Here is an 8,557-nt window from a genome sequence, read left to right as displayed (position 1 = left end):
ATATTCATATATATATATATATATATATATATACATACAGGTTTGGCCAAAAGTTACCCAACAGTAAATCAAAATTCCATAAATGCTATCTGTAATTCTGTATTGATGTGAATGGAAAAATGTCACTCAAGAAGGACTTCAGTTTGAACAATTTTCATGATGTTCCATATTTAGATACTTTTATTAAATTCATTCAGTTGTTAAACATAAATAAATCTTGAAATTAAACGGTTTTGATTTACTGTCAGGTGACTTTTGGCCATCCCTGTACATACTTACATTGAGTTTTGTGCGCAGACTCTCACATTATCACTCCCATACATGTAAATATATATTATACACACACATATATATATATATATATATATATATAAACACACATTCACACATATACTTATATACACAATGATACATGCATACATGTATATACATATGAAATTCATACAAATATGTTTATATATACACAGACATCCACACATGCATATATATACATGCATATTCACTTTTCTCTACCCACATACACATGTGTATACATAAGCACATAAACGTAGGTACATTCACACTGATAAATATGCTTGTGCACACACATCCATGTATATTAATATATGTACACCCATAGTCTCCTACTCACATACATAGTGCATAAGTGTATATGCTGATCGGTGTATGTATATATGTATAAATATGTATATATGTATAAATATGTATACATATGTATATGTATACATATGTATATGAAAAGCTTACTTTCAAAACCAGACATATGCATCAGGAAATTTGGTATCTGAATATCTGATTTTTATTGGAAGACTAAGATTCGCTTACTGTCTATATGGCATCTATCCTAGTTTGATTGAAAAAATTTCACTTGCTGAAGCCAGAAGCCTGCAGATTGTCTTTTAATGGTCATCATGAAATCGCCAAATATGCACTTATCCAGTTTTGAAAGAGGGCTCCTCATATGTATGTATATATAGATGCCTAAGTATATGTATGTATGTATGTGTACATGAATGTATGTCTATGTATGTATATGTGAGCATATCTGTGTGTATGTAGGCATATATACATTGCTCTGTTTGCGAATGGGATAGTATGTGTAAGTCTCAGTGTGTGTATGTGATATGTATCTGAATGTATGTGTATATATGTATATGTGAGCATATCTGTGTGTGACCACTGAATACTGAAGGTCAGCTAATAAAATTCATATGTGCAGCCAACCATGAAGAATAGGTCAGTGATCAGAAGTTACCAAAGCAGTCATCCACTACCACTCATAGCAGTCCAACAAACACACTCTGGCAGCAAACAACATGAAATTTACCAACTGTTACAAAATTCAAACCAAGACAGACAGATGGGAAGGTCTTGAAGTCGAAGATTTTAAATTAATGGCGACAACACTTAAAATCACCTGAGGAAACACAACTGATTCTCATTATGCAAACAAACAGGTGCATAATTAAATATCTGTATTTTTGGAGAGCCACATTATGTGGAAACACTTGTAGTGATTAAAAAATAACTGTCCAACCATACTACTTCTTGGTAACTCCAATTTCTTCAATTGCATCCATCCATCCATCCATCCATCCATACATACATACATACATACATGCATGCATACATACATGCATGCATACATACATGCATGCATACATACATACATGCATACATACATACATACATACATACATACATACATACATACATACATACATACATACAAGAATGAGCCTACATGAGAAGAAGACTATGCATGGATATGTCAGTAGAAAGTTCTGTGATGATAGTAACATTGATCATCAAAACAGTTTATCTTGGACCAATAGCCAGATTACTACCTCCCACTTGAAGGGTATGTTTGTGTAATCCAGGAACAGGAAATATCAACCAAGTACCTGATGCACAAAAGGGATAGAGATGCAGGAAAAGCCATAAAATGTGACAACTGATGCAGACTTTGTGGAGTTCACACTGAAGATATCATGCACATCATAATGTTATCATGGTATAATCTACTGATGAGACATGATGTTGTAGTTAGGACACTTTATAATGAAATCTGTCGGAAGAATAATTCTGAGGACAAAGAAATGAGAATCCTCAATATAGTAGAAGACATAGCCACTCATAATAAAAAGGAATACTGGTGACGACCTCAATAAAATGTAAGCACAACAGATCTGATATAATGATTTGGGATAGAGAAGTGAAAATGTGCACAGTTGTGGAAATTAGCTGCCCAGCAGATGTTAACATAAAGTGCTGAACTATTGAGAAATCTGCAGTTACTCTATTCAGATTACAAGTTCAAGTTTATACTTGTAATTATTGAGGCCCTGGGATATGTAACACATTGTCTAAATACCAGTCGTGAGAAATTAGGCTTCTCAAAACCAGAAAGAAGAAAGCTAATTTGAGGACTACAGATCCAGTCCATCACTGGAACAGTAAAAATCTGTAAAACTTTCCAGAAGTTTATTATTTAAATATATATGAGCATGTCGAGATATGCTACTATATGCATGATAATACATACATAAAACATACAAATCTGCACATACATACATACATACATACATGCATGCATGCATTTATATATATATATATATATATATTATGATTGCTAGCTTCCTGTTCTTGGTTATGATCATTTCAGAGCTCATGCCGAGTACTATCAAAACTGATTAGATTTAAATACATATCTGGGCTCACTAATTTCAACATATTGAACTTACACAGTTTCATGAAATCAAATAGAAACTGGACATATTCATACTTTGAAGAGGATATTTTAACTATTTTGAAGTTGTGCAGAAAGTAATTAAAAATAATAGTAAAATATATTGAATATTTTGCAGCATCCTCTCATTCATGTATTGTGAAAAAGAAAAGTATTGCCAAATAAATTTATTTGGTTTGAACAAGAGGAAACAAACAGTAATTTTGGTTAATATGCCATTTCAAAATAGGTATTTAGAGACAAGGTTCCTTATTAAAGTGACACACAAAATTTTGCTCTATAAGCAAAATACTAATAATTATGTAAAAGTAGTACATATTAAGAGGCTGACTGAACAAAATTTACTTTAATGGGATTTGGTCTCAGAATGTACGAGCATTAAATTTAATACTGTCAATATTTAGTACAGTGTTGTACTGTTTCTATCACTTTAATATTTCTATTAATGTTTCTATCACTTTAATATCACTTTGCCGAGGTTGACTTTGCCTTTCATCCTTTCGGGGTCAATAAATTAAGTACCAGTTACGCGCTGGAGGCAATGTAATCGACTTAATCCCTTTGTCTATCCTTGTTTTTCCCCTCTATGTTTAGCCCCTTGTGGGTAATAAAGAAATAAAAATATCACTTTGATAATTAAGAATGACAGAGCCATTCACAAATATGTTTACAGAAATAAGATTCTTTTTAAGATTACTTTCTTGCTCGAGTTATTCATAAGCAAGAGTGACCTTGGATACTCAACCACAACAGCTGATCAAATTCACCATAGCAAATCTGTTCCCTTCTTTGTGTCCCATCTCTAGGAAAATATCTAGTGAATTCAATGTTAGTCATATAATTATTTGGTTTATTTGTATAAATAAAGCTTACAAAATATATGCTTATGTTCTGCATTATTAAGGGCAAGGATTAATAAAAGAATAAAATATCAGAGTTATATATGAATGTTTGCAAGAAGTTTATAATATATGCAATGAAATTTTAATATTTCAGAAGTTTTAATTTCTATCATACATATATATTAAGCTGCATATTCTACTCAATGAAATAATGCAAAAATTATACACTAACTCTTGCTCCAATGAATGTAATATTTATTAGTAAATTCCTTGTATACTTACCACCAGGTTTCCTTGAAATATTAATGCAAGCAATATCCATGTCTTTAAGAAATTAAAAAAAGAATCAAAAGCATGATTATAAATAAAATTTAAATTATGTTATTATTATGCTGATCCTACCATAATAAACACTTATGAGATGAACTCAGACACACTCATACACACATACATGTACACACATTAACAGGCAAATGTTCAATAGTGATATATTTCATGATTGTTAGTTTTCTATTTTTGTTTAAAATAATTTCCAAAATCATGGTATGTACTAACAATATCAATTGTGCTTACCTGGTTATTTCATAAATAAATATTTTAGCTCAGCATCAAGAAATGAAATAAAAAATGAGTATATTTATTGTTTAGATGGGATGTTTAATTTTTTGATGTTGCATAGAAAGTAGCTAAAAAGAACATTGCACATTTGCTATATAAACATGCACAGGTGCAGGAATTGTTGTGTGGTAAGAAGCTTGCTTCCCAACAACATCGTTCAGTGTTCAGTCCCATTGTGTGACAACTTGGGCAAGTGTTTTCTTCTATAGTCTCAGGTAGGTCAAAACCTTGTGAGTGGATTTAGTATTCAGAAACTGAAAGAAGCCTGTCGTATATATACATATATATATAATATATTAATAAAAAGTATAGGTGGCATATGTGTGGTATATATTTATTTATAAAAAGAAGTTTGAAAACGCCACTACATAAGATAAATTTTAATTTTCTCAGAGATATTTTACATGTTCTTCTTGAAAAAACAAACCTTATCAAAAATCCATATTTTTAAAAGTGTAATAAAAGAAAAGTTCATAATTATTTCTTACTGGTGTCTCCCGCTACTCACCACTACCAACACGGTCACTACTACTACTACTACAGCCAATGATTCTAGTCAACGCAGAAGATAGCCATTATGTTCCCACACATAAAACGCTTCCACGTGGACTCTGTTGACACCAGTAAGAAATAATTATGAACTTCTCCTTTATTACACTTTTAAAAATATGTATTTTTGATAAGGTTCGTTTTTTTCAAGAAGAACCTAAACATAAAATATCTCTGAGAAAATTAAAATTTATCTTATATAATGGCGTTTTCAAACTTATTTTTATAAATATATATATATATATATATATATATATTATCCAAAGTGTACAGTATTATATATCCATATGGCCAATCTTACCAATCAGTTTTGCACTAGGGAAACAATGGAGTGTTAGGTAACAATCCAGTTATGTAACCCTATGCTTATCAAAGGTAGCTAATAGGGAAGGAATATGGCAACTGCTCTCTATTTTCAGAGGTGAATAGATGCATCCGGATTGCGATTGCTGTGAAAGTGGATGATGAAATGAAATGAGTAGGAGATTAAGTTAAGAGTTATGTCCCTTGCTATCAAGACATGGACACTGGGTTGGTTATGCTGCAAGTTGGTAAGAGTTATTGTCAAGTATTTGAGGGAAATGTGGTACTATATGCATAACTTTTGCAGAGGGTGTAGGTATCATAACTGTGTTCATTAGTTTGTTTTCTTCCTGTATTGATTAAGGTTGTGGGGGCTTCATGTGTGCATGTGGTGTGTGCAGGAGTATAATGTGTGTTGGTGAGTTTATATTGGGAGTGGTGGAAATAGACTATTTGGTAGGTGTCTGCTGTGTTGTGGTGTGCGTGTTTGTATGTGGATATGTTGGTGTATGTTCTGGTCAAACTCTCTGCTGGACTCCAGGATATTGATGAAGAGCCAAGGCTGAGGGTCTGGTGATTGTAGTCCTGATAGGGGATGCAAGTATGATAGGATGTACTTCCTTTCATGTGGGCAAATATTAAACACTTCACTTCTGCTATTCAAGTGAATACCTGGGTGCTCTTTAAAATCACTGATGCTCTTTATCAGGTTCTTTAAATCTATGACTAGATGACAGGAACCTGAGTGAATGTATGACAGCTTTTTGTTTGGCTTCCTAAAGTGTCTATAGGCACCGAACTCCAAGTCCGGGGCCACATCAAGGAAATCCACTATCTTCAGGTTGGTTTTTATTGTGACCTTCAGTCCAAGGGAGTTCATGGTACTGGTGAGGTCCTTTCTAAGCCTATCCATGGTGTGATTATTTGCCCCTCTTGATATTGCCAGCACATCATCCTTGTAGAGGCCAAAGATAGTTGAAGGAAATTTTTTTTTGAATTCATCTAGGATGAAGAAACTGACGAGGTCACACACATCAGTACTGTCGAAGACCCCATTGCTACATTGAAGGAGCCTTCTGGGTCAATTCACTAGGCTCAGGCCAACCCCTTACTGAAGAGTAGGGTTCTTCTGGCGTACATGATAATGCATATGTCCTCATCACTGACTTCAGTGTAGACTCTGGTGAAGTCCAGTGCCTTAGAAAGGAGCTCCCTCAATATAGACAAGTAGAAATTCATTATATCAAATAGGGTAAACCTTGCTTTCCCCTTTCCATTATTGGTTTAAAATCATGTAATGACTGCATTGGTGTTACACCATAGGATGAGGTCAGAGGCTTTTCTAACACCATTCCTGATAAGCCATTTGCTCACCTGTCTGATCTTTGCAGGGTTTATCAGCCTGCACCTGGGGTTGGAGAGTGCATTTTCCCTGATTTATGGACCTTTAGACAACTTATGCATGTACACACATGCTGCCACACACTGTAACTAGGTTGTCTGTGTCTCGTGCCATATAGCTGCGAGTGCTCTACATTGTCACTAAAGACATTATGTATCCTTTACAATGGATTTGGAACTGTATGACCTTGGATATTCAACAAAGAATATCCCAACTCCATCGAACAAGCTCCATACAAGGCTGTTGCTGGAGAAGATAATTGACTTGATCGGGTGGATGAGATGGAAAGCCTTTTTCTTTAACCAGCCCAAACCACCAATGGAATCTGAACATTTTTGGCTAAAATTCAGAAAGTTCCCACTTAAGATCAAGGAGCTGGAGGCCTTCAAGAACGACCTTTTGGATATTATACCCTGCCTGAAATTCTGTATGTCATCAAATGTTTTTCAACATAAACTTAGAGAAGACACCCGTTGACTTAGAATTTCTGATAGGACCATTCTTTTTTTCTGATAAGACTAAAAATTTATATGGAGTAAGTAATGACACACACACAGATTCTTAACAACAGCATTACACAAACATACAGGAAGGCTGCCCCTCAAGCTTATGATAGCATTAACCATGAGGCCAGAAATATAGGGATTAAACTAGGTACAGAAGACAGGGTAAAGACACTCGTAGAGTAAGAGGGCTTCATGACGATCAAGAACTATAAACCAAACTTTGCCTCTAACCCCAAGTGCAGGCTGATAAACTCCACAAACTCTGGGATTATACAAGTGAGCCAACATCTTATCATGAAGATCAGTAATGCTGTTAGAAAAGCCCCTGATTGCAATGGAAACCAACCTGAAAACAGAGGATTTCCTTGACATGACCCTGAACTTGGAGTCTGGTGCTCATAAACAAGACGCTATCATACATTAACTCAGGTTCCTGTCATCCAGCTATAGTTTTCAAGAACCTGGCAAAGGTTGTCAGCAGAAGAGTCTCCCACTTATCTTCAAGCAAAAAGATATTTGATGCTACCACCCTGTACCACAATGAGGCTCTGGCTGCCAGCAGTTTCAAGAATACCTGCATGCCTCAGCATGACTACAATCACCAGTCCCCCATCGTTGACTCTCCACCAATATTTTGGAGTCTGACCAGAGCATACACCAATGTACCCACATACAAACAAGCACACGACAACATTGTTTGTTAAGAGTGGGTTTGAATTTCTTAATAAAGTCCTTTTTTTTGCGTTTTCTCTCAATTTGCGTTTTCTCTCAATTTGCATTTTCTCTCAATTTCATTCAATTTCATTCAGGTCATACCAGCCCATATATGAACACAAAAACAGGGAAAATATTCACCAATGCGAACATGAACTGCAAAAGTAGAAATCTAATCTACTGCATCAAATGCCCTAATTGTGAAGAACTGTGCGTTGGCCAGACAGGTAATGCACTATCAGAATGCTCACGTGTGCATCGACAACAGATTAAAAACCCAGATGTCGGCCAAATACCACTGAGTAACCATCTGGCAACATGTTGTGAAACTTTTATGATATTTCCATTCCATAAACTTTACAACCTGAATGAAATTGAGAGAAAACGCAAAGAAAAGGACTTCATTAAGAAATTCAAACCCACTCTTAACAAACAATGATTAAATTAATCTTACTTGGGGTTTAAAAATCTTATCCCTATAACTAAAACACAAAAAAATCTCTCAAATGTCATCATTTCTAAAAATAAACTTGGCATCATCTCTAAAAATAGCCAAACACTTATTGCTGCTGTCCAAAGGAATATGTATAAAAGACAAAAGAGCAGCCAGTCAACTACAGTACATCTGTTAGATGGGACCTTGATGACTGCCATGAGGCAGGAAAGTATACTAGTCCTTATATATTTAATACTCTATATTTAATACTCAATATTTCATATATTCAATAAGACATTCAATACTTCATTTCATTTTACTACTTATATTATATATTCCATATTCTATATCCCACATTAATTTTATAATATAAATAAATAAAACATAAAAAACAGACAGAGTTGGAACTCTTTTAAATAATATATTCCTCTATACACG

At 34.3% G+C, this 8,557-nt stretch overlaps 2 protein-coding genes across 6 annotated transcripts in view; both read right to left on the bottom strand.

Moving 5' to 3' along the window:
• Positions 1-8,557, bottom strand: part of LOC106879981 (uncharacterized) — a 263,310-nt gene that overhangs the window by 173,804 nt on the left and 80,949 nt on the right. The window lies entirely within an intron of this gene.
• LOC106874547 (uncharacterized) overlaps positions 1-8,557 on the bottom strand; it is a 30,214-nt gene that overhangs the window by 9,241 nt on the left and 12,416 nt on the right. The window contains exon 4 of the mRNA XM_014922319.2: positions 3,874-3,915. Within this exon, the coding sequence (XP_014777805.2) occupies positions 3,874-3,915 (42 nt within the window). The remainder of the gene's footprint in view (positions 1-3,873; positions 3,916-8,557) is intronic.

The sequence above is a fragment of the Octopus bimaculoides genome, chromosome 5, assembly GCF_001194135.2.
Source record: "Octopus bimaculoides isolate UCB-OBI-ISO-001 chromosome 5, ASM119413v2, whole genome shotgun sequence".
Taxonomy (NCBI): Eukaryota; Metazoa; Mollusca; class Cephalopoda; order Octopoda; family Octopodidae; genus Octopus; species Octopus bimaculoides.
The sequence above is the reverse complement of the archived record's forward strand: the minus strand, read 5'-3'. Positions and strand labels throughout refer to the sequence as shown.